General features: G+C 38.4%; 2 protein-coding genes across 4 annotated transcripts in view; one reads left to right on the forward strand and one right to left on the reverse strand.

Moving 5' to 3' along the window:
* Positions 1-4714: 4714 nt before the first annotated feature.
* On the reverse strand, positions 4715-12574 carry fam174b (family with sequence similarity 174 member B). Its single transcript, XM_036561637.1, has 3 exons — positions 11977-12574; positions 10308-10439; positions 4715-6993 (listed from the first exon to the last, which is right to left on the reverse strand). The coding sequence occupies exons 1-3, from the start codon at positions 12255-12257 to the stop codon at positions 6990-6992; spliced, it is 417 nt and encodes a 138-aa protein (XP_036417530.1). The 5' UTR covers positions 12258-12574; the 3' UTR covers positions 4715-6989.
* Positions 12575-23300: 10726 nt separating this feature from the next.
* Positions 23301-25485, forward strand: part of chd2 (chromodomain helicase DNA binding protein 2) — a 42299-nt gene continuing 40114 nt past the window's right edge. For all 3 annotated transcript variants that reach the window (XM_036561662.1, XM_036561665.1, XM_036561664.1), the window contains exons 1-3: positions 23301-23486; positions 24992-25050; positions 25164-25221. The gene's annotated coding sequence lies outside the window, so the exon portion shown is untranslated. The remainder of the gene's footprint in view (positions 23487-24991; positions 25051-25163; positions 25222-25485) is intronic.

A 25485-nucleotide genomic window follows, 5' to 3' on the forward strand; every position in this document is an offset into this window, starting at 1 on the left:
GAGTGGTTTCTGTGTGGTGTTTTTGTATTTGATCTCAACTAAACTGCGTCCAAGAAGGCCTGTTTTTGCAGGGCGATTCTGGGTCTGTAAAAAAGTCCTAATTTGTCTGAAATTATGTTGTTTACAAATTAAAGGCCTTTATAAGTGTTACATTCTCTTAAATGTCTTCTTTTAGGATACAGACAGGTGCTGTGGGCCTTTTCTCCAGGACAAATTTGACACTGAATAATACAGGGTCTCTTTTGTACACACAAAGACCTTTCAGTATGGGTGTCTTTATACTTGGTATATCATCACTGCAAATTTGGTCTTAAATTACAGTTAGATGTTCCAACCTCAGTCAGTCACAGTTGCTCTAGCTAATTACCTTCTTTAGGAGTCCTTGGTTTGCTGGATCAGATGCGTTGGTGCTAGGTGAGGGAGGAGGGGTAGCATTAGATACAGGTTAGAACTAAACTGTGCAGGAAAGTACATCTCCAAAAGGACAGTTGGTGACCGCTACTTTAGAATTAGGCTGTTTTTGTTACTGTGCTTTGAAGGTGTCTATATGCAAATTATCTCTGTTCTGATTGGCTGCCCTGTATCGTGGCTTATGCAAAAAGCATTGTGGGCTGAAACATTCCTTATAATTTCAGGGTGAATAGGCTGAATAGGCGCTTGTATGTAAATGCATTGGTCTTCTTGACATCACTAAAATAAAATCTAAACGGGCTGTTTTTACAGCGAAGTTTCCATATATGGACTGTGGAGCGAACAGTATGTGTTAAAACTTTAACAGTGTTTACATCAGACCCTTTTATCTAAAAAATGTTATATGGGCTCTTTAAGCCTCACGTTTTATACACGACACATTCTGCTGTTAGAGCGTTTTTACTGTGTTTTTGACTTTGTTAAGAATTAAGTAAACAGGAAAAAAGACAGCTGTATTTGTCAGCCTGGTCTGTTAAAGAACCTTCACACGTTGACTTGTTTATCAGCAGCTCCTTCCCATGATTCCATGCTCTGGTAAATATTTCATTAGATTACATTTCCTTGATGGTCTGGCAAAGATGTAAGGGCTTTGCTAGCTTTTGCATGGCATAACTTGCCTGCGGGTGGAAAAGAGCTTTAGCTGATAGAAATTAGTGGAGATATTTGAAATATTCCACGTTTGCACCAGTCCACTGAGGAGACGCTCATGTGCTTTGAGCCATGTGATTTTGGGGGTGGAAAAAAAAGTGTTGTTTTGACAGGAAGCTTCCAAAGTGCTACATGCTGCTCTTATTATGCCTCCAGTTAAGTTAAAAATAGAAAATGGTTTTACGACAGACGTCAGCAGGCCATCCCGTGTAATGAAAGCATTTATCTGTAACAACATGCCTGTGTTTTGCAAAAATAGAAGCAGTCTGTGACCAATACTACTGAACTTAATTTGAGCCCCAACTGGCTGCAGGGTCATAGCTTGGGGGACATTCTAGAAAGATGTCCACGTTTCCTGCTGTCAAGACATGATAGTGATTATTAGAACAGTCTGCTTCGTGGTACTTTTCTTGTGGGGCGCATGATGTATTTCTGTCTGTGTCTGGTGATGCTCACTCGGTTTTATAGCCAAACTTGCTTTGATGATGCAAATTCCTGACGTTGTTTCTGCAGTGTGGCACTGTTGAACTAGATGCCTGTAACGCTTTTGTACATAGTTTGAGGTTGAATATTTGACTGGTAACATAGATTTTCTAGTTACTATAAGTTAAAGAATCCAAAAAAGTTAGTGTTGCTAATAAGTGGAATCTAGTCTGGGGGTTTCTCTTCTTTCTTTAAGCATAAATGCTAAAGCATTTATTCCATTGAAGAATTTACTTGGAAGGGAAGTGATGGTGAAGCAGAGAAGAGAGACAGATGCAATTTAGGTCAGTTGAAGTGGTGACTGGCATGTAATACCTCAATAGAGTAAACTCATTTATTTACTGTATGGTCAGTTCTTGGAAACGTTTCAGATGTTTTCTTGGAAAGTCAATTGAGGGAGGATCATTCCAGTAAAAGATATGTTGTCACAGCCATCAAGGTGTGGTGAGTTTCCTTCTTTCTGAATGGTAATACATCTCAGGTGCTGATTGTAAAAGTAAATAGACGTTTAAGGAGCCAGAGCATGATTACAATCTCGCAAAAGCTTCATTACTTTTGGTTCGTTTCACCGAGATTTTGACGCAAGAAGGAAAAAAAAACACTCCTGCTTTAAGTAGGTTTAACAGGAACTCGTATATGTCTGGTGCTTCACAAGTTGGTTTTCATTTACAGAATGGAGCAGCCACAGAGCTGCGAGGGTTCATTTAGCATTAAATTTCCACATAAATCCTCAAATGAATGTTAATCCGAGCACTGTGTTGTGTGGAACAAAATGCGTCGGCATTCTGACTGATGGAACGAAGACAGACGAAAGCGACATTCTCGTGGTCTCAGGAAAAAGGAAAAATGGGGTGCGGTTCAAACAAAGGAAGTTCAACCAAATGAGTGACTGAGGCTGACAGATTTTATAACATTTTAGTGGTAGAGGTCCAAAATAACAATACAGCACGAATATCACAAGGAAGCAGTAAATGGAGGGGGGAGGGGGGAGGGGGTTTAAATACCATAAAAATAAAATGCTTAAATAAAACATACTTAAAGGATTCAGTTTGTTGGATGTTATATAATAGTAATAATTAAACACACTTGTTAATTTGAAGTCATACAAATGATATGGGGCTAATGTCATGCTGTTATACGTACCGAAAAACAGTGCCTAAATGCGCATCGTCAGTTGTCTTGAGTGATAGTACAGTTGCACAATCTAAATTTTGGCTAAACTGTGACAAAGTCAGTTTTCACAGAATTTAAGTAGCCAGGGCACGATTTCAGTCTCTTTAAAGCATCATTAGATTTGGTCAAATAAAGCAGCACACATGAAATATTACTGAAGCATTTGAATTTATAAATTATAAATTTATATCTTTACTAACATCTTAACACTAGGGGTAGGCAATGTGGTAAAAATGTATCATACTTAAAGACAGTTTCGCTATAAATGATATGTATCATGCTATTTCTTTTTTCTGAGGTTTGATAAGTTGGAAGCAGCAGAACAAGTGTCACATTTAAAATTACTATCCAAGACTAAGTACATTGTTTTTTATAGACCCTTTCTATACAGTGCTGCATTAAATTCCATTAAACAAGACTAACTGGGCCCTCTTTGCAACATGCAGTTGTTTAGTGTTATTTGAGTACCAGTTAGGGATGGGTATTGAGAACCAGTACAAAATTGGTACCAGTTCCAGACTGGTCAGCATCAAAATATCGATAAGCTCCTGGATAAACGGTGCTGCTTTCCCTATTTATGTAAAGTTAATTCGTCCTACATAGCATGCATTTTCAAATGGTAGGTGGTAGATTGGTTCGCACAGCTCTGTGACAAAAGCGTTCGAATGCCTGTGCTGAGTGTCATTCTGTGCTCTCTAATCATGGCTGAAAGGATAAGATGCTGAAATGTGTGGGCTCACTTTACTAATTTAATGATAATGCAGCTAAATGCAGCACATGTAAAACAGTAGTTGCGTGTAAAGGAGGTGTTACTGACCAGTTTTCAACCAGCTAACAAAACACTTAGAAATACGACATTCTGAAGCAGGGCAGCATTTCTGCATCTATGTCCTCAGAATTGCATTGCCTATCGAAATGTACTACCGTAGCACGTATTTATAGGTAGTTAAAGGTAGTTCCCTACATATGACTGTAGGTAGAACCGTCTGATAGTTTAAATCACCTTATCAGAAATCCTATCAGCATTAAACTACAAAGCTGAAGTCAGCTTCTCATTCGCCAGATTCTTGTTCAAATTTTCCTGTTCCACCTTAGTCAAACCAGAAGCTGGCAGATAGGAGGCCAAATTCAGCCTCATTTTAAAACTAGAGGTAGGAAAGTTTAATGGTCTAAATGTCCTTATCAGAAAATGTTTCCAGCATTAAAATAATAACTAGGATATTTTGATAGCCTAAATCAGCTTATCCAGGGGAAGTAGTATCATTAAGCTGTATTGAATTAACATTCAGTAGCTAGCATAGCATAAATCACTAATTGCTAGGTAGCCTAAGTTTGAACTGAGTGTGAGCTTTCCTGACCACCAGGAGTAGCTAATTTTGTATTATTGAGTATAATTTTGTATTGTTAATATTTTCAACTGTAGGGAGATGAACACAGCCTTTTCACATCTTTTACTATTTTTTAATCTTTCTGTGTCACGTCTTTATTTTTTGCACCAAATTATGGAGCACAGTATCAATAAAAGTATCAATATGTAACCGTATCGATAAAATCCTAACGATACCCATCCCTAGTACCAGATATATCCACCATATGCTCAGAATAGCATTTTCGGCATCACCAGAACAATAAATACTGTAATGCTGGCCACCTCTACTCAACTCGTTAATTAAAGCTCTTAACAGTCTCTTCACCTTGAAACACTGGTTTATTATACTGGAACATTAAGCCAAATATAAATGTGTACAAATGACTGGCTGGTGATTCACTTGCTAAAAGCACCTGTTTTTGTCTTATGAGCCTTCACCGGTTGCTGGGTAACAGTTACGTCCTGTTCTTTGTTTTTGGCACACAACGAAGGTCACCAAAGCTCCTGTACAGCTCCATTTCTAGCTCTTTGTCAGTGATTAATGCTGGCAAGAGGAAGCAGCGGCATGAGTAAATCTTTCAGTCAGCTAACATATTTATTATGATTTTTGAGGATAAGGAAAAGTCCTTGGTTCACATGACAAAGACACAGTACACAGTACAAATGTCCTGCACAGTTGTACTTTCCTTCATGTTTACAATAAGCAAGGCCATGACAGACATAGAAACAAAATGCTGATGAGAAAACTTTCAAAATGCACCAGATAGAAGAGATGCTGTAAAGATAATTGATTACTGCAGTCACAATAGAAGAAAGGGCTGGTTTTCTGGACACACATTAAGTCACATCATGAGTAGGAATTCTGCCCTGAAAATCTGTCTGGAAAATCAGCCCACTATGTCCACAGGCAGAAACAACACTTCTCGCTAATAGTGTGAAGCGTACGTGCCTGCAGGTCAAACACTTGTTCCAGGAGAAAGTTTCCTGTGCCCACTTCCTTTACTCAGGATTACACAACACTATTGAATACTACTGAATAGCACAAATACCAGTGAGCAAATAGTGGGGAAAAAGAAAAAGACATTTCTCCCATAGTCTGTCTATTTTTATAAACAAAAAACACAAATCTATCGAAAAGAGTTTTCATTTAATAAACATTTTCAGGCCTGTGTTAGTTTAATAATAGCAGAACACTGATTTGCTTTTTTATTAGCGTCTCCTCAGGCACAGAAATGGATTCATTGGATTGTGACAGCATAAATCATTAACAATGTGCTGACGCTCTCATGCAAGTCATTCTTATTCACTGTGGGCACAGGAGCAGCATGTCATGACTATGCACCAGTTAGCTGAATAAAGTAAATATACTTTAATGTACTGCAGTAGCATTTATCTTCTTAAATCTGCAACAAACAGATACAGAGATACCTGAAAATCATTTAATCACTGACGTTTTTCAAGCCAAACTGAACTTACCGGCACCCTCAATGTTTGAGTGGGGCAGTTCTGATTTAAGATCAAATATGATTGATACAAATATCATGTTTTATAAAGCCAAAAGTAAGGGTACTGTAAATTCAGTGTCTGTACTATGTTAGTATGCCATATCTCGCAAATAATTTCTTTCCAAACACGCATAGCAGCAACAAAGGGAACCCCCCCAACATACTTTCACACAAATGTAATGCTAAAGGAGATTAGCAACCTCAGGTTACGAATGCAACAGTTTTCATACAGTAAAAACGCACAGTTAATGGTTAGATAAATCTACAATGCTGGAAGGTTAATATATTATAGTTATTAAATCAATAATGCTTTTATCAAGTGTTGCTAAAAATAAACCATTTCTGAGCAATGACTTTCATACACTATATACAGACAATGATATATCTTTCCAAAAAGTCACTCTTAGAAAATAAACATATCTGTTTTAACAAACTATAATCAAATATGCCTGTGAAAGCTTTGTCGGCCTCTATATATCTCAGTCTTATATAATCTATTCTCATAAGTAAAATATTTGGAAATAATTTGGTCATTCAAGTCATCACTTACTTATATTACTTATATTGGGATAAACCTTCTGATATACTTGCGATATTGAGGTTTAGCTGATGTTTAGCTGAATACATGCATTAAAGTATTTGAAGTTGTTTGCGATCCAGTCCCAAGGGACTTAACACAAAAGAGGTCAAAGTAGGAATTCGAAGCTGCGTCTTGCAGGAATATTGGACCACATTCAAAACTACAAGGGAACATTCCACATCAAAGGTTTGATTTTTCTGTGAGGCTTTCAGAGACTGTGGCCATAAAAACAGAGTGCAATAATTGGGACATTCAAGGGACGGATAATCAGTAAGGGGTGGCTTCAGTCTACACAAGCTCACCCACACAGACATCGTATACAACTCTTGATTTCATCACGTGGTATCCTGAAGGTGGAAAGGATCCAATTAATGTAACTTTCAGGAATGGTAAAGTCAGAAGGTTTGGGAGATCCTGGGAGAACAGAGAAATACATTGAGAAATTGTGATTTTTCACTTGCGTGGACTCCTTTGATGAGCGTCAGAGGACCAAAGATTCTGCCTCTGGCAAAAGTCTGAGACCAGTCAGGAACAAATCTTAGAATCTGCTGTCAACTTCAGTCAAACTAAAACCACTCAAACTGCCAAAATGGAAAATCACACATGGCTCACTCAAGCTAGTAAGACACAAAAAGTCCACAACATGTCAAAAATGGAACAAGAAGGAAGGCGGGAATCACTTGCAGATGAAATGTCCTCAATAGCGAGTGGAGTTGACAAAGAAACTACACCAACGATGCCAGTGTTCACTGCTGTGAATTCACCTGTGAGGAGGAAAAAAAAACACCTTTAATTATCAAGTTTCAAGTACAACAATAAATGCTGTTCAACTGTTATTCAACTGCACTTCATGTCTACTAATTAAAAACACTTAATCATTCGGCAAAAAAAAAACAAGTCTACACAATTTCCCACTTACCCCAGATGTGGTCAATCAGCTGAGATGTGTTGGTGTCCAAATTTTGTTTCTCTAGTGTAGGCTAATGTTGATAACAAATTTTAAAAGTAAATAGTCACCCAAATCTTTTCCATAAATACACCCCCCCCAAATTTCTCTTAAACTACATCCAGGTCTTCATTAAGGTCGTGCAGACTTGTCGATGTGGTTTAGTGGTATAACTTACTGTGAGCTATAAAACTGAACAAAACCATGTAGCTGAACACTGCAGGTGGCCACTTTAGTTCACAGTAAGCTGTACTCTGCCCTTAACCACACTGTCAAGTCTGCGCAACTTTAATGAAGCCCTGGAGGCAGTTTCAGTGGGATGAGAGACGTTTTGGAGATGTATTTACTGAAATGATTTTAGTGACTATTGACTTCTAGTATTTGTTAGCAACATTAGCCTCACTGCTCCAGTATTAATCTACAGAAACAAAATTCGAACACCGAACATATCTTGGCTGATTCTTATGTTCCCATGTTTTCCCATATTTTATATTAATCTGGTGCACTTAAAGGAAAATTCCACCGATTTTTTTAAAAAATGTCTGCATAATTCAGTGGTTACAATGTAAATAAAGTCATTCAGAGTGATTTGACGCAAAATGCTCCATTCTAGAGAAATCAACCAACTCTGATTTCTTTACAGAGGTGGTGACAGGAACCAGCGGTCACAATGTCAACAACACAAATATATCCATTTTATTTACTATCCAAAATCACCAGCGTACCTACACGTCTTCTGAGTTTCATATGTAATGCTGATCATGGTAAAATAGTGGTAAATGAAAAAAATACATTTCCTTTGGATGCTGTTTAGCCTTACAACACCCTGCTGGTACCTCTCCACCATGAATAGATAATCTATACTTTTTACACCAAAACATTCTTAAACCTTACATAAAACAATGTTAGGCATCAGGTAGCGTTTTTTGATTTCACTTTTAGAGGCATTAAACACTTCAGCACCACTGTCACCACCACTGTGAACAACTCTGATTTGGCAAGTTTCGCTAGAACAGAGCATTTAAAACCACTCTAAATTACTTTGTTTACATTACAATAATTGAGTTATGCAGACATTTTGAAAAATCAGTGTAATTCCCCTTTAAGCAGGGAAGCACAAAAATGTGCAGGGCAGTGTATCTCCAGATATTCAGACTGAGAATTCTCTGAGCTGCTCTGGGGCTGTGATTTTTTTTTTTTTCCTGATGAAACTGGGCACTCTGCAAAGTTGTAAATGTCAGGCAAACAGGACACCAGGTCTTGGTCAGAGGAAGCTGGCTCTACGTCAAAGAACAATTGAAAGGGCGGAAGGGAGAAGCCGACTGTCAACATTCCGAACAAAGCATGTATTTCACTGTACAACTTGGGAGTCTGCTAACTCCTAATTATATTATATTATCACGCTACTTATTGTTAGCTCTGTTTTAAAATATGTTAGTGGTATTACAGTAACGAGTGAAAACATGCTGTACTTGGATGTTACTTCCATGATATGTACGCAAGAACAGGCAAGGAAATCCATCAGTACACATTTAGAAGAAAATCCTATTTGAATTCCTGACTGTTATGCACTACAAATGCACTACAGTGTGTCTACAAACCTTGACCCTGGCAATTCTTCAGAGATAGAAAATAATCACATGGTTCTAACTTATATAGTCAGTAAGTGTTGTTTATCAAAGACTGATAACTAACCTTTGTAGGTCTATATAAAGTTAAGAATAAAGAGAGAGCAAACTGCATGAAAAGTTTTCCCACACAAACTGGCTATTACGAAGAGAACAGCTTAAAATCAATCTTCTATGAGTTAAAATAGGTAAGAACATGGCACTCAGAGTTTGACATCGGCTACTGCGTGCCCCTGGCCACCAAAAATGCAGAGCTAGTGGTCACTTGCCTTGGAGAGTGCCTTTTTTGTTTTTCCCTCTTCTAATGAAGCATCAGACTGCTTACATTTTGACAACTGTAACAACCGTGACAGGTAATGTAATGGCCATGTTCCTATTTGTGTGATATTTTCACTAAATATGTCGACACCTGACTGGGTTTTGATACTGAAGCATGTTTTTTAAATTGTAAATACAATGTACATATGATTAACATGTTTCTATAATTTGGCCAATAATGATTAATTTTGGCCACAAAATTAACTGGCTTGGTGGCCCAAGTGATCAAGACAAATCCAACCCTGTTGGCACCAAATACTGACTTTTTTAAAAAAAAAAATCAGTTAAATACTGAACAGTAAAGGCTTCATCAACTGTGAGCCTATAAATGAGTTATATCTGGATACCAGAGGAGAGCAGCACACAACCTAACACATTTTGGTTTTAGCTAAATAATTTTAAAACCTGCACATCTCTGCTACAAATGGAAATGTAAACTGTGTTTCCAACATTACCATTCGCAAAAAATTCAGCCTAAAGCGTTGAGTGCAAAGGTTGCAAACAGCTACAGTAGTTGTTGTAATCACTATAAAAGTCAGATAACATGATGCAAAACATAATTAAATGAAAATAATTCTATGATTTTTTTAACAGTGTGAGTTTTCCAACATAAATATATAAAAGTATATGCATGAACACAAATAACATCAGTGAAAGAGTCTGTGTCAAACATGGCTAACATGTAATGTAAGAACTAATATCAGAATGATAACTTCCCCACAGCAGGCTGATTGGCTCTTTCTCATAAAGGGTGGGACTTTCTCCACAATGCCCTGTTAGGTGTTACGAGCTTTCCATTCATTTTTCAACCAGTGGCTGTCTCCTCCTTCATAATGTCTCTGGTCTTACTAGTATACTGCTACTAGAATATCAGACCATCTTAAATTGCCTGACTAAAATTTAGACTAATTCTGCCTTTATTAACATGTCACCGTCAGAAACAGCTGTGTGGGTTTATTTTACTGGAGGACATTGCTTTTGCTCAGAAAATAAACTAAAAGGTTTTATGCCTTTGTTCAAGTTGACTTTTGACTTTTTCATTGGATCAAATTACGATTAAACATTTCATCACCTCCTCATCATGTGTGCTACCGCAGCTAATTTTTACCTCTCTCCCAGTTCTTTTTCTTCTTCTGTAGTTTAACAGGTGATGATGTTCCCACACTAAGCTGTTACTCTTTCTCACCTGTACTTGACATCGAAAAGAGTCGAGTCGTCGTCCTCGTCGTTCTCTTCGTTTAACGGCGCCATCTCCACACGCTCGGCAGGAGTGGTAATGATGTCATACTTTCTCGTTTTTCTGATCTTCTTTCCAGACCTAAGACAAATACAGAGCGTCAGCATTACTGCCATAATGTTCGGGTGATGTTCACTAGAAACTCAGCACTAAACTGAACAGTTGGCTCCCTCACACTCTAATCGCACAGGCGGATTGAGGGGATTAGGCCTGTGTTTAAACAGCAATGACCTCCATATGCACAAAAACCATGACGATCACCAATAATGACCAGTAATACATGATTCATAGGTCAGGTAGAAATTTGTGTATTATGAGCCTGTTTGATATCGCCTTTCAGCTGTGACACAATTTTCAATTACATGTGACAACAAAAAGAAACATCTGCTACCATTACACACCACGCATGTTCATGATTACTAGGTACAATGAGACATCAGGTAATACAGAACAGTAAGTTAGTTAATATGAGACTGATATACCCTCAATGATAAAACTATATTTTATTAATTTTCCCACTAATTACTTTTTTCATTTGGCCTATTTACATTATTTCCTTTTGTTCTGTTGGGATAAATCTGACCTCTATTTTCTAACCGTTTTCTGATGCTCTTAACATCAGTTGCACTAGCTCCTCTCATAGGTTTTTCCACTGTATGATCAGAGTGTCTCTGTTTACTTGTAAACTTGTTGTACTTGTATCATAAATCCACTGTTCAGTTCCTCCAAGTGTTCTTCGTTGTGCACTCTGGGAGTTTTTCCTGCCACTCTGACCCTCGCCTTTAGTAGGGGTCTCTACCAAGATTCCTGTATAGCTGCTTTGGAGAATATTACTGAATTGCCCCGATCTGCTTTAATGAGGAAACATTACACAAAATTTGTAATAAAGACAAGTTTCTCAAGTTCCTCCTTTTACCTGATGGCCCAAAATACCTGAATCCATTTGACACTTTTAAAAAAATTATGGTTCTTCAAGGGCTCTTTAGTAAAGGGAATATATAGAACCCTGTATAGAACCATTTCATGTTCAAATAGTTCTTTGCATGGTGAAATGGTTCTTCAGGCTGATGGAGAATGTGTTGTATATGGTTGTATATAGCACCACAATGGGTTATTCTATCATTACAAGCTTGACATCATGACAACAGCAGAACCCTTTTTGGTGCCATATAGAACCAAAAAGATGTCGTATAGAGAACCATATATAACATATTCTCCATCAATCTGAAGTTCTATACAGAACTCATGGTTCTAAATAGAACCATTCCCTTTACCAATGAACTGTTGAAGAACCCTGTTTTTAAGAGTGTAGCCTACACTCAGCATGTAGTACCTCAGCAGCTTAAAGGATAAAATTATAGTGAAGATTCACGTATTATGGGACATCAGATAACACGGTGTTATAATGCGGGATATTAAATCAGAGCTATTATTTTTGCTCAGTTTTCCGGTTAAAAATAATTTTAAAAACATATTCGACTGTGCATTTTAAAGTAAATCCTTTTGGAAATACACTAGCAATCATCATTTGCCTTTATTAAGCTACCTGATGGCCCAGAACACCTGAATCCTTTCTACTGCCCTTTACCAAGCACCCCTCAAAAGGCTTCAAGCCCACCTGTACACTTTAACGACGAGGCACGTGATGAGCAGCACCGTCAAAACACAGATGAAAATAACAACGTTTTTGATGGTTGGAAGGTCCCTCAAGATGGTAGAAATGCGCGAGCCCACCTCGGAGTCTGTGTCGTTGTGTGTCGTGTGTTCCTCCTGTACGGAAACTGTGGAGTTCAGCTGGGTGGTCGCTGAGGACGGGAGCGCGCGCCGCTCTCCGCCGCTCTCCCACGCCCCCACAACAAGCACGGCCAGCAGCAAGAGATAACGGGCTGACACGTTCATTTTTCCCCCTAACCCTCAAAATGACCGAGCAGTTGAAAGCGAAGGCGGCCTAAGCCCTGCGGTGAGGAGCGGGCAGCGCGAGCCTCCAGACTGACAGCATATGGAAAGCGCAGTGCATGTTCTCCGCTGCAGAATCCCGCTGTTTGGTCCGCTTCACTGTCGCCCATCAAAAACCTCTCCGTGTCTGTTTTACTGTCAGACTACAGTCCGTTTTACTGAAGTCAGGTGAGGTCTGAGTGCGCCCTGTCTCGTCTCTCACACTCCCCCGCTGGAGGTTGTAGGACTGTGTGTCCTAGAAGGAAACGAGGATGGATTATGTCCCCACCCGGATCAGTTCCGGGAGGGACCACAGCAAGGATGTCCGACTCGTGAACCGATTCACAAGTCCAACTGAATCTAAGTTTTTTTTATTAGCATTTACTGATTCCACGGAGTATTTACGTCCATGTAAAGGCTGGAGACTTATAGCTAAAATTAATAGTAATCGTTTATAATTTAACCTTGTAAAATCCCTGATAGCGAGTATGTATCGGTCCGCTGGCTCGACAAAGTCGGCACCCCGCTGACTCTGACACTGCTGGTCCACCCTCGGACCACCCAACTTACTGTCCTGCATACAAACTAGTTTTTAATCTCCTCAAACAGATTTAAAACGCATACAATGCCTTTCTTTTGGAAAATAAACTAAGACATATATAGCAAACAGTTGAGAGACAAAATGAATGACTAGGCCTAACATGGCAATGTTCATGCTGATCCTCTGCGGAAACATTAAAAGGCAGAAATGAAGTAAAAAGTAAGTAAATTGGGCTGAAAGTGGAAAATGAGCGCTGAAAAGTGACATTGTCTAGCTAATGTCTAACCACCTGAGGGCCACTTAAAAAATGCCGAGCAAAAGGTCAGTGGGCCACAAAGGTCCGGCCCGCTGTTATCTTACTGTCTGGGATCACAACATAAAACACAAACGCTGTAAACAAGACGAGTAACGGTCTTCAACTCACGTTTTCTCTGTAAGGCCTGACTTCTTTCTGTTGTTAGTGCTTTGTGGATTCGGAGTCTACGTTAATTAGTAGAAGAAATGAGCAGATTCACTCGCTGAATCGAATCTCATCGTACATGGAGGAGATGAAAGTGAAGGTGAAACACTTGAATCGTTGAAAAAGACGTTCGATTAATTCAAACAGACGATTCGAAAGAATCGGTTCTGTGAACTGAATCCAACTTCCCGTCACTTAGGGAGACCGGTGGGCTGGCTATGTCTGTTGTCACGACCACCGTTTGCATACATGTATTTTAGTCACGGCTTCAATGTGTTCAGGTTAGAGAAAATTTTCAGGTGAGCAAGTCAGTCTTGCACTAATTGTTGGTTTGCAATTCTCACAAAAAGGCTGTAAAATAGAACATAGACTGGAGATTTTAGACTGTTTGTCTCAACTATAGGCCAACTGTTTCTGCTACTGGACAGGTTTTGAAATGCACTGTTGGATTGCATCTCCAGCCAGTGGCATAATTAGGATCTCATGGGCCTTAGTGTGGGGAAAAATGTATGCCTTATACTAAAATTAAATTACTGAAAAAAATGACAGTGTGTTATGTATTTTTTGCTCGCTTATTCTCTATTATGTCTCAGACAAGTTGATGCTTTCAAGGCATGCCACTCCACTCACTAACATCTAATGTTAACCTAAATGTTTGTGATGGATCCAGCTGAAAAGATTACCGTGGATGAGATGTATTATCAGTAAGAGATAGTAACTAGGTGTCTACCTGTGCAGTGTTGATGGAAGCTAACTGGTGAAGTATGTTTTATGTAATTTTATTTTTTAATTATTTTGAGAGTCATGGCTGTACATTTGTGTCAATATCCATATGAGGGGTCCAATAAAGCCATGGGATAAGAGTAACTGCAAATACACCTGATTCCCTTCCACTTTCTATTCTTGTTAGGTCTTCTGGAAATAGGAAATAAGATGAGGCTGGATTAGGCATTACTATCCTCGTGACACACTGAGTTGCTTAACTCTGTTTCTCTGTTACACTGTTACTTTAAAGGGGCATTTCTATCTAAAACTAGCATTTAACATGTTATTTTTTATGTTACATAATATTCTGTAGTGCAAGATTCCACCCCTCAGCCTCGTCAGGTTGACACAACTCATGGTTTTGTATAATTTTCATGTTTGTGCCCATTAACATTCTTTCACTACAATACCCAGCATGTATCCCTGTAGAACCATAAAGAAGCTAAAAAAACTTCTGTCGTGCTAGCTAACATTAGCTTAAAAACCTCAGCTGGATGTTAAACATTTTAAAACTTTGTTAAAGAAATAATTCACTTGAAGGATCAGTCAGCAAGCAAAACAAACAAGTTTCAAACAGCCCACCCCCAAGTATCCACCCAAAAGCACTTAGTAGTCTTTCAAAACTTTTTCCACTTTCAAAATGCATCATCAAAAGGGGGTTTCCTTAGTTTTTTCCTAGAAATCCCATTTTATAGGCTACTGTGGCACCACTGTGAGAGGCGAGTTATGTTTAGCTATGCTTACAACAGATGTAGCGTTGATTATGTTCTTCACTTTGGCCGGAGTGTCCCTTTTAATAAAGAGTAGACATCAGTTGTCTTCTTGGTTCTCAACAGCTAGAGTTTATCTGTTTTGATAAAGTGTAGACAATTCATGGCTTTGTAGCAGGTCAGAGCTGAGGTCACTGAGTTCAGAAAAAAAGGGTAGAATTGTGTTGTAAGAAAGCTGCTGCTTTGTGTTAACCTGTTAAATCCTTAAGGGTCTGTTTGTGGGACGTTCCTCACTCTCATTACTACATAAGTACTTCTCTGTTTCATAGCAGTAACTGAATGGTTGATGCCATAATATAAATGAATAATAAAGTCTTAATAACTGAAGAATATGATTGCGGGTTACAATTTTTCTGTTCAAAAATGCACCGATAGAGGTGTCGCTAGAGTGTGGTATACTACACAGTTTCTCAGGACATCCAATAGTAATGTTTTGATTTATAAAAACTAATATTACCTGGCCAATTTATCAATAATATGACACAGTTTGTTTTGACTATACTGTTTTATTCTGTTTTCTTCTCTCAAAAGACTAGATTATTTTTCTCTTATTACACCAAAGAACATTAACCAGACAGAAATGCCCTTAAGTTTTTATGTATTTTTACCTTATTTTTCAACTCTAGAAAAAAAACTAATGTATAAAAACATTTTAAAAACATTGTCTTTTTTTAATGTCTAGAGAACTCTGAGGACAAAATTACACAGTGCTTTGTAAGTCAGTAGCAGCCCTTTAAAAGGAATTCTGAGAGCAGCCTGTAACCAGTGGAGAGAGGCCAAAAAGAGGAGAAGAACGTAACGAAATAAAGCACTTAGCTTATAAAACAAGCCTACTGTCTGGCCAACTTTTTAAAGATGACCTGAATTTAGGCGCTCATGATTCAGACCACGCTGTCTGGCTATGTACTTGCCAGAAAGGTTGAAATATCTCAGCCTTTAACCTTAAAAATACCAGTCTTATTATTCAATAACTACATAGACTATAATGCAAACTTGGCTAAGCTATTCCTAAGTTATAGAAATATATAATAAAAGTTTGACATTACATGGCCGAAGGTTTATGGACATCCCTAGACTGGCAGTAGAACAGGTTGTACTGTAGAGCTACTCTAAGGTCATATAACAATCATCTGTCCTGGTCACAACACTCACTACCAAGTTCTGAACTGCCTTTAGATGCAACATCAGCACAAATGCATGAAAAGTTTGCCGGGATCCTCATGGATTGGGTTTCCATGCCGACTGGGGAGGCTGAGCAGCTGCACACAAGCCTAAGAACACCATGTGCCAGGTGTTCAGCTGGAGTGGGGTAAAGCACACTACTACTGGACTGGAGCAGAGGAAATGCGTTCTTTGGAGAGTTGAATCATGTTTCACCATCTGACGGACGAATCTGGGCTTGGCAGAATCCAGGAGAATGCTGCCTTGTGCCAACTGTGAAAATTTGGTGGAAGATGGAGATGATAGTCAGAGGATCGTTACTCACAGTAAAGGGAAATCTTAATGCTGCATCAAAGTCATTTCCAATTTCAGCATGACAATGCCCTCATGCACAAATTATAAAGAAATGTGAGAATAAAAGAAATGGTTTGCTGAATTTGGTGGAGAAGAACCTGGCTGGCCTGCACAAAGCCTTGACCTCAGCCTCCATCCAACACTATTGGGATGAACTGAAATGACAAGTGTGAGCCCGATCTCATCGCCCAACATCAGTGCCCAAAGTCCCTAATGCTCTTGTGGCTAAATGGAAGTCAGTCTCTGTAGCCATGTTCCAAAATTCTTCTCCTCCGCACCTCTCTGTAGCCTGTCAAACGCGTGGCTTTGTTCTCTGATCTGCAGATTAAAATGCGGTTGTTTGCTCTTTCACCACATGATGGTGCTGTCTACTCGTTTAGCCTAAACCTCATGCTTCTGCAAGTCCAGAAGACTCAGCTGCTGCTGGGGGCGCTGTCAGCAACATACTCATTATCTACATCTACTACTAGAATTCTGTTAGAAATGCAGAGAACAGTTGCAGTAGAATAGTTAACACCACCTATCTGCCTGATCCCTGTTTTGCCCTGTGACAAGCCACATGTTAATATTACTAAAGAGGGCCTTTCAGTTCTTTAAAATCTACTCAGGTTGTCAGGCTATTGGCATTTCCATGTGGGCTGTCAACTCTGTCAATAATTGATATAATATTCAAATAATACTCCCATGGAATAAAGAAATTTATTGTAGTAGAGTAACCTCTGTGATCAGTCAGGTGTACTGGAGCAGGGAAAAAGCAAAAATATTAAGGCAGCAGCAAAGGCCCTGCTTATTTTACCCTCATAATGACTGTTTCATGTTGAAACTTTAGCCTTGAGATTAGGATAGAAGATTACAACTAGAAACGTACTGTTACATGACTGGATCAGGAATAACTACTGAGATGGTGGACATATCTCCCATCACTGTGGTCCGGCATGAATATATAAAGCCAGTTGTTGTTTATATTTTTATTTTTTCTGTCTGCAGTCTTGCTTATTGTGTCAACCAGAGAATATAGAACACTCCATTATAGTTGTCACATAGTAAGAAAAAAACAAAAACGGGAAAAAAAGAAGTGAGGCAACCCTGCTTAACATGTCTAACTCTGGCTCAAATTTGTAATAGACTCCCAACAGCAGACTGTGCAATCCAGAAATATGCCCAATACTTTGTAGCTTCTTAGTCTTATTGGTCTCTAGATAGGCAAGTCTTTCAAGGGCAAAGATATATCATTTTGCACTACTGATGCGCTCTTTCACAACAGCAGTGAGGCCTGCTGTCAGTATCAGCCTAGAATATCTTCCCAGTTATCATCAGGAATCACCTTGTTGAACTCCATTCCTCATGCGATTTCACTTGCGTTAATATTCAGTGGATTTACTGTGTTCAGTAAATTGTAACAAGTTAACTAAATGTTTGGTAATGAGGCCGGAGCTTTCAACTACAGTCCCATGTACCGGTATTGGTAAAAGTGATTTGGGATTCCACTTCACATTCGTGTTTAAGTCATCATAGGACTTGAGATGATCTTCATTCCAGAAAATCACCAGTGTTCCCTTTGTTTATACCTGGTTCAATGATCCTGTAAAAGAAATTCTGGACTTCTACAATTTGAAGCAAAAAAATTAAGATATCGTTTTATCTTAGTCCAAACTAATGGAGTGTTAAATATTTTCAGGGATAACAGGCAGGTTTCAGGGATTTTCAGGAATATATCCAGGGATAACAGGCAGGTAATGTCCAGCCTGAAACATTCTGCATCCTTGGTGTTAACCTTAGTTGTTACATAAAATGGTATATGCTCTTATTTCTCCTGAGCAAAAATGCAGCTGAGAGCCGCTTTCCATTAACGTTAATCATTAGCACCATACTACAGCACCATTCAGTGTAATTTGCAAACGTGCATACACACTCTATTGAATCTAAGGAAAGGCATAAAACACAAACTCAACAGTGGCTCTGTCCACTTCATTTAAAGTTTTAGCAGGTGGGAATACCAGAGTGTTTCAAACAAATGGAGTGTAACTGTTTTACAAAACATATTTAATTGAATTCCATTTTCTGGAATACCTTTTTTCTTCTCTGTACTCATGGTGATGTATTCAATTGAAGTCAACCTGAACCTTTTTTTGCCTTAGTTAGTGTCCCTGGTCATATTAAGTACACTTTGTCATATTACATTTAAAAAATGAATTTAAAGTATACATTTCCTGTTTCTTTATAATCTTCCATCAAGATGTGATTGCTTTCACCTCTAAAACATGTTTTCATCACTTTACTGTACACTGGGGGAGGTGAGAGGTGTGTTTTTTCTCCATCATTGAGAGAAAACGCTCAGCCAGCTCAGAAACCCTCCCTGAATCTGTGTTTCACTTGGAAACACATCATGTTATGGAAAGAAACCTGATTTCTGATTTAGGTTGACAGCATCTACATGAGGGATCCCACAGCTTCTGTAATTCAGAGTAGGCAAGACTGAAACGTTATAAGATGCTTCATTTTATTTCCGAAGACATGTTGGTGTACAGATACCAATATATTGAATATAGTGAATGTGAATGCTGGTCACTAATACAGGCTGTGAACTTCGAGTATAATGCTAAACATTTAGCATTTCGTACATGCAGGTGTTTATAATTATATTTCACAAATTACCGTTTATTGTATTTTCAGAGGAAATCCTACCCATTCATATTTTCTATATGACTGCCTGGCTTGAGAACGTGTTGTCAGAAGCTTGGCAAATTAGGCATGTAAAAATCTTACAGTGGACTCAGACCGCTGGGAAAATACAAATAAACATGAAGCATGACTAATGGGACACATTTTTCCATCAGTCTACAAACTTTCATACAAATTGTCATATTCAAATAGTGACTTTATGTTTTTAGCTTTTGCAAATGTATTCAAAATGTACTGTCATTTATTAAGCATGAAATAAAGGAGGCACTTTTTTCATGTGCATGTGGCAGCGTCTTCTCAGGCAGGCCTCTACTTGCTTTGCACACCTCGATTTGTGTATTTTTCCCTATTCTCCCTTACAGACCTTCTCAAGCTCTGTCTTTCACAATATTAACAGCAATCTTCAAGTGCCATCACAGACTTTTATTGTGAGTCCAGGATTTGGCTGGGCACTCAAAGACATTCAGAGATTTGTTCCAAAGCCACTCCAGCTTTGTCTTGGCTATCTGCCTCTCTCTAGTTGGCTTTGTTCATCGTTCCCTCAATCCTGACCAGTCTCACAATCCCTGCTGAGAAACATCCCCATGGTAAATTACTACTATCATGCTTCACTGTAGGGAGTTCAGAGAGTGTTTAGTGTCTTCAGAATTTGAGTGTCCTTTACCACTGGGGAGACTGTCATATGCGCTTTATGCAGAAGAATCTTCTGTGTAGCCACATTATCAGAAACATGAAAGTTATGATAGACTGAGTGCTTCAGACATGGTTGTTTTTTTGGCAGGTCCTCCCATTTCTACCTCATATGTCTGAAGGTCTCTTAGAATGGCTGTGGGCCTTAGTTACTTTCTTAAGCAACGCCTTTCTTGCCCAAATACTTTCACACTGATTTAGTCCATGGTGCTCCTGGGAACCTCAAAAGCTTGAGAAATTTTACACCATTCCCTAGATGTATACCTGGAGCTGCCCCATACGTCTAAAGGGCTTTTATAATGGCTCTGGGGCTCTTAGTTACTTTCTTGGGCATTTCTTGCCCAAATACTGAGTTTGGTCAGATGGTCAGCACCAGGAACACTGTTCTAAACTTCTTCTATTTCATGCTGATTGAGTCCACTGTGCTCCTGGGAATCTTCAATTTTACACCCTTCAACAGATGTAAACCTGGGGAGGCAACCAGAGAATTTTAATGCCACTTTGGCTGTACTTTTTTCTGTACAGTATCCTATAAACAGCAGGAATAAACAAGCCCAGTCCCATTGTGCTATAGCCCTGTGCAGTATGTTGTCGTTCCAGCTCAAACACACAGGACTCGTCTGCTTTTTATCAAGCTTTATAACAGTTGAGGTTCTATCTTTGTGTGTTATTGTGCTTGCCTTAAATATAACTTGGTACAGAGATTTGGAAAAGTATTTCATTTTTGCTGCCTTACCAACTGGGCCAACCAGGAATTGTGAATGCTAACGATATTACAGTATAATGCGCAAACTGACCATTTTGCTATTTGAAACTTGGTGGCTTCTCTGATCAATCCTCTTCCTTACATACAGTTTGAATGGAGAGATTTCACACAGGGCCTTGAAGATGCCATATACCTACCCCTTCATAATCATGATTGTCAGAGGCCTTTAAATAATTTCAGTGCTACAGATCATTCATTCACTTCATACTACTTCCAAATCCGTTGCTTTCTATAGTAAAGCACACAGGAAAGGAGGCCTAACGGAATGTATTCAGAACCAACAAAAAAACAACAGGTATACTTTGCAGCCAGTTTAACTGGCAAGTATAAATCTAGTGCTGCCCCAGACACAAAGCTTTGTTTTTATCATGAATATACATTCATCAGCAAAAGTCATCTTGCACACTTGTAGTGTGTAAGAATCTGAAAAATGTGCATCAGTTAAATTTAAGCATTTGTCTTCCAACCGAAGATCATTAAGTGTGTCGGTTGTACATTGCCTGCAGTGCCTCAGCCATGAGCGTAGGACATATTCCTGTCTGAATTGCCTACGTGGCAGGAATTTCAAAAAGAGGGGGAGGGCTCAAATGATTGATCCAGTTACCGTTGCTAAGATACCGCCTGTGGTATGCGCTCTGGCATTTTTTTTCTGTTCTCATACCTGTTTAAATACCCAGATTACTCATGCGCAGCACTTCTCCTGTAGCACAAAATCCAGATTTGGTGAGCGGTAGTATTTTTACAGTCAACATCAACCATATATCTTAACCAATCTGTCTGTCTGTCATAAGATTGACATCCACTCATGTTAGGTATTTTCAATTTAGAATGAGCTTAGACAAAAATTGAATTACAAGCCCTTTGAAATTTAGAGATTAGACTAAGCCAAAGTAGTGCGAAATACTAGTCCTCTTTCAGACAAATGTTTTAATTGACAAGGCTTAAATCTCAGGATTTTAAAACCCTTAAATGCCAATGCAAAATACAGTGAACTTGTTGGGCTTGTTGGGTTATATGAAAAAAATATAACATAATACTTTAAGATATGCACAGATACACAATATGCATTAGAGATTTTTGTATGGCCGATTAAATTTCTTTATCACTAATTTGGCCAATGGACCTTCATTTATTAATTAGTTTCTTTGACTTTAATTTATTTTTTATTTAAGCTTGAAGCTTGAAGCTGAAGCTTGCATTGTGTGGGCTGAATGAACGCATAAAACACACTGGCACATTTCCAGTACTTTCTGTTAGCCAAAGGCATTTAAAATGTATAAATGAATTTTAAATTTGAAGTAAAACGAATCGATTAAAGTGCTACATCGCACATAAGAGGTAACTGGCACAATGAGTCATATATAATTATACAACAATATTCTGGTACAGGTGTAGCAGTAGAATCAAATACAGCACCAGTGCACATACTACCTGCCTCACCTTATTTAGACCATAAAACTGCTAAACAGATCAGACAAAAAAAATAAGTTGGGTGACCGACGATTGCATATTTAGCGCAGAAATTTGCTGATTTCTGATTGTACGTCCCTAATCACAATTTTATTTTTCTGAGTGTCTGTTGAAACAGATGTTATGCCTAGCCTACTTATGCTCTCTCTGTAGTGAAACATGCAGTTGGTCAGTGTTCATAATGTGACATAATTTATGGTGATAACAATAAATATCATCATACTGCCTACCCATGCAGTGAACATGTAGGCTACCCCCTGTACTCACCAGAATTAAACACTGTTGCCTAGTGAAACACATGCAAAGCAAGGTACCACAAAACTTCTCTTACTACAGCAAAGACAGGTTTTTTTAAGTGTACATCAGCGAAGGAAAGTCATGAACATGAATGCTGGAAGCTGCAGCTCTGCAGTATGTTAATATCTCTTTAATCTCAGAAAGTCAACCAGCAAGTTTTTGGTGGCTGGGACTGAGCCCTAAACCGCTGAGCCACTGCTCCTCTAATGTTGTTTTTCCTGTTCTCCAATAGGCCTCATTCCACTGAATGGTCGTGAAACCACCCTTTGAGCTTAAGTAGCATTTTTCAGGGGTTTTTTTGTCAGTCATCCAGGTCACAAATTGTCTAGGTGTAGTTAAAGAGGAATTCCACCAAGTTTTCAAAAAATTCTTCATGATCAACTAGTTGAGATGTAAACAAAATCATTCAAAGTGGTTTGATGTGAAATGCTACATTGTAGGGAAGCCTACAAAAATTGTTCACAGTGGTGGTGATAGGAACCAGACAACAATTTAATGGCAGCTACCTCACTTAAAATAATTACAGTTGGTTACAAAATGGTTATAAGGTGTTTTCAGGGTGTCTAGGTTGATCTCTTACTGCTTGACACATGTAAGTTGCTTTGGAGGTTACTTGAAATTGCACACTATATGCATGTTTATTAACAATACTAACAATAACAACAATAATAATACGTATCATTATTATTATTATTATTATTATTATTATTATTATAAGTAGTAGTATTTGTAAGATCTTGTAGTTGCAGCTGCCTCAGTTTCCTCCTAAGCTTATTGGGTTTATTTGAGCTCTACATAGGCCTACATCTAATGGCGAGTGTGGCATGAAAAGCTGGCCTAAAAAAGCCAACCATTCTTGTTTTTCACCAACTGTTACTCTCGTCAACCTCACTACAGGTTTTAAAGGCAGAGACAGTGGATATAAACGAGTGCCAAAATGGACGCTCTGCTTCTTCTACCCAGAATGCTAGAGCTGGAGGAAGTTGTGCGTGATTACGCCAGAGCCGGTTTATAAGTTGTGTGATTACGCCAGAGCGCAGGGGCAGCCCACCTCTCCGCGCGCAGAGCTCAGCGGAGAGACGAGCACAGACAGCCGAGAGACGAGGCAGCGGCGGCGGTGACGGGCGGACACAGCAGCGCGGAGACCAGGCTTTCTGAAAAAATCCGAAGAATTCGTCGGAAAAGCACCATGTCCTCGCCTTCAGACGAAAAGGCCGAGCTCCCCTCTCGGATCTTGGTAAGATTTTCTTGCGGACAGAGCCGTAAGACCGCGAACAGGCGCGTTTAGTAGGAGCTTCCAATATGGAGGAAAATGGAGAAGGTTCGAAGGGGTGTTGTGAAAATGGCCATGATGGGGCCAGCGCCAAGAGCTGAAGACGAGTTTCACTCGATAAAACTGAACCATTTCGACACGATTATGGCGTGAGGTTTTACAGAAAGTGTGGTTTTAGAGTTTAGGAAAGGGTGAGCCTTGCAGAATAGTTGAACGGCGAAAGGAAAGCAGGGTTTTTACCGACTACGCATTTTAAATTGTGCTTTGTCCTTGAGAGGACAAACGTCCTTGCCAGAACTGAATACGGAAAAAATGAGAGAAAATCTAAAAATCGACGTTAAAAATACAAACTGATGTGCGCCATCTTCAGTGTAAACGTTTGGAGTGATATTATGTTGCTTTAAGTTTATTTTGAGAAGAAAGTATTTATTTTTTATTTATTTTTCATGTGTTTATTGGTGTGAAATTGCTTGTTTTTCCTTTAAATGTCGTTTGTTTTTTGACGAAATGTGTAGAACTCTGTCAGTCTGTAAATTCGTTGTATGATTTAGAACCAGATTGTAATTTTTGTTTTTATTTGTTCATATACTTCATTGTTATTTGCATAAAATTGAAGATATATAATGTATTTATACTTTTTGATGTTTTCTTTTTCAATTGAGAATGTACGAAGTGTGTGACTACTTACATTTGTTTTGCTTTTAACGTTTATGCAGTATTTTTCGATGTTAAATAATAGGGTGTTGGCTTTTAACCCTTTGTGGTGCAGAAAAGTACCATTATTCTTTTATTATTTCAGAAATATATTTTTGACTTTCTTTTTCTTTGTTTTGATACTGATTGTGTGTGAAATACATTTTCACTCGGTTTTGTAGAGTCAAGATTGTTAAGAGACATAAAAATAATTAAAATAAAAGGAAATGTTAATATACATGTATTTCACTGTCAAGTTCAAGTAAAGATTTTCTTCCAGTGTCCACATCAGGAAACAGCATGCAAAACATTTGAATAGTCTACATATACATAGAGAGATGTATTGATATGTTGCTTATTCGTGTATTTAAATTTCTAAATCCTGGGAATAGCATTCTCAAGAGATTTGTGCCTAAAGATAGTACATGGAAACTATAGCCTGTTCTTGATTGTGTAAACAATATCACTATATAAACACATGGAAATATAAATAGGAAAAAATAAAACAATTTTTTTTATGTATTTTATAACATGTTGACCCTCAGATAGTGTTGAAAGGTATCGTTTATTTTTCTTGCACAGATTAATTTTAGATTAACTAAAAACTTGAACACACTTTCTTAACATTCTCAACCCGTATGTTTAATTGTTCAGGTCATAACTTTGTTAAGAACATTGAGCTGTAAACAGTGCATGTCTTTTTCGCTATCCCGTTTATAAAATGCTATATTAGTTACGAACGTTGTAAACTAATTATTTGAAACTCTTCTGTGCAGGCATCGAAACAACTGGAGAAGACATGATGGAAGGATAATCAGCTCAAGACGTTAACATTGTAAGTGTTCCCTGCCGACTCGTGTAGTTTTTGTAACCACTAGGGTGTGCTATAAATCTGGAAATAGTAAATGTATATTTTGGGTCTTACTTAAAGTTTGCTTTTATCTTCAGGGGATCGTAGTCTGCGTAACTGCAAAGATGGATGAAGCGAAGGATTTGAAGGATACCTGTAAGTATTGTACTTGAGGAACTATAGAAACAAATAGACATTTACAATGGAAACCTCTGTTCTTGTCTGTTTCCACTAATGGCCACGAATATTCTTGATTATTGCTTTAATTTAGTTGGTTCTAATTAATGTTAACAATTGAATAAATATTGCAAGAAGGAAAGAAATGGGGTGAAATTCTGTAGCTTGGTGTTAGCAACCATTTACGATCCAGCAGAAGGTATATTAAAAATACTGTCGAAATTTTACACTTTTGTAAACACA

Source organism: Colossoma macropomum, unplaced genomic scaffold (genome assembly GCF_904425465.1).
Source record: "Colossoma macropomum unplaced genomic scaffold, Colossoma_macropomum, whole genome shotgun sequence".
Taxonomy (NCBI): domain Eukaryota; kingdom Metazoa; phylum Chordata; class Actinopteri; order Characiformes; family Serrasalmidae; genus Colossoma; species Colossoma macropomum.